At 52.1% G+C, this 1689-nt stretch overlaps 1 protein-coding gene across 1 annotated transcript; it reads left to right on the forward strand.

Annotated features, from left to right (window-relative positions):
- The first annotated feature begins 789 nt into the window (after positions 1 to 789).
- Positions 790 to 1380, forward strand: LOC135543787 (keratin-associated protein 4-4-like). Its single transcript, XM_064971127.1, has one exon. The coding sequence runs from the start codon at positions 790 to 792 to the stop codon at positions 1378 to 1380; it is 591 nt and encodes a 196-aa protein (XP_064827199.1).
- The last annotated feature ends 309 nt before the right edge of the window (positions 1381 to 1689 follow it).

A 1689-nucleotide genomic window follows, 5' to 3' on the forward strand; every position in this document is an offset into this window, starting at 1 on the left:
AGGGGCTGTGTGCTGCATGCGCTCCTCTCTCTCACCCAGCCGCCCGCTCTGTGACCCAACAGAACCACTGATGTTAACTGCGTGTTTTTGTTGTGGAAATAGGAAAGCGTGGCGAGGGCGGCTGTTTATGGCGGAATCCGATGTGTGTTGTTGTTGTTGTTGTTGCTTTGGGTTGTTTCCTTTTTAGTAGCTCCGCCTTGGATCTCGAAGACTTAGAAACCCTACTACCCTACCCTGGTCCCCGTCTCTCTCTCATTTTCTCTCTCTCTCGCCCACACTCTCTCTTTTCTCTGCTCCACATCTCGAGAAATACCCTTCCATTGCCTTATCCAGTCCCAGAGGATTGGGATATAAAATCCCTGCCTGGTCTCAGCGCTCTGTGAAGACAGCGTAACACTCCTCTTTTCTCAGAGCTCCAGGCTCTGTGAGGAAGCCTTACCCCTCCCTCCCACCCTTCTCTCCCTTCCTCCTTCCCTCCCCCGTATGATGGGGGATGTGTGAGGCTGGTGTGCAGAGAATTGGAGGTTCCGGAGGATGTGTGAGGAAACAGAATTCCCCTCTCTCTATCTCCCTCTATCCCCTCTCTCTACCAGCTCCAACCAGCTCCTTCATGGGCATTGTGGTAACAGGAGAGCAGGGGTGTGGCGGAGATCAGTAGCTGAATGGCCTGGCCCAGCCTGTGTCTGTTTGTTTAATTATGGATATGTAATTAGTAAAATGCCCGCGGAGATTAATTGAGAGCTGCTGTAAAAATGATGACTATCAGAGCTCATGTGTTTTATTGAGGATATGCAGCAGCAGCTGTGGGGGCAGTGGCACAGGACTCAGTGTTGCTCAGTGCTGCTCAGAGCTGTTCAGTGCAGCTCAGTGCTGCTCAGTGTAGCTCAGTGCTGCTCAGTGCAGCAAAGTGCAGCTCAGTGCTGTTCAGTGCAGCTCAGTGCTGTTCAGTGCTGCTCAATGGTGTTCAGTGCAGCTCAGTGCACCTCAGTGCAGCTCAGTGCTGCTCAGTGCAGCTCAGTGCAGCTCAGTGCAGCTCAGTGCTGCTCAGTGCAGCTCAGTGCTGTTCAGTGCAGCTCAGTGCTGTTCAGTGCTGCTCAATGGTGTTCAGTGCAGCTCAGTGCACCTCAGTGCAGCTCAGTGCTGCTCAGTGCAGCTCAGTGCACCTCAGTGCAGCTCAGTGCTGCTCAGTGCAGCTCAGTGCAGCTCAGTGCAGCTCAGTGCTGCTCAGTGCAGCTAAGTGCTGCTCAGTGCTGCTCAGTGCAGCTCAGTGCTGCTCAGTGCTGCTCAGTGCTGCTCAGTGCAGCTCAGTGCTGTTCAGTGCTGCTCAGTGCTGCTCAGTGCTGTTCAGCGCTGCTCAGTGCTGCTCAGTGCTCGAGGTGAACTGGGAGGCTGGACAGCCCACACTACTCTACACTACACAGCGGCTGGCCTGTAGCGGATGGGCTCCACTGTTTGTTTAACCTTATCTGGGGTTGTAATGTTAGCAGTCCGTGCTGAGTGCATTTAAAAAAGGAAACCCCTTTTACTACCTTCATGGGTTCAGTAACTTCCCCCAGAGTTGAGAACCGTGCTATGAAAACAACTTTTTAATCAAAACTTCCTCCAGTACTGTACATTTAAACAGGGTGTTAGAGCTGTCTGAAAAACCTATCAACGGGTGTGTAATTTATTGCTTATGTAAAATTCTGC

Source organism: Oncorhynchus masou, chromosome 8 (genome assembly GCF_036934945.1).
Source record: "Oncorhynchus masou masou isolate Uvic2021 chromosome 8, UVic_Omas_1.1, whole genome shotgun sequence".
Taxonomy (NCBI): Eukaryota; Metazoa; Chordata; class Actinopteri; order Salmoniformes; family Salmonidae; genus Oncorhynchus; species Oncorhynchus masou.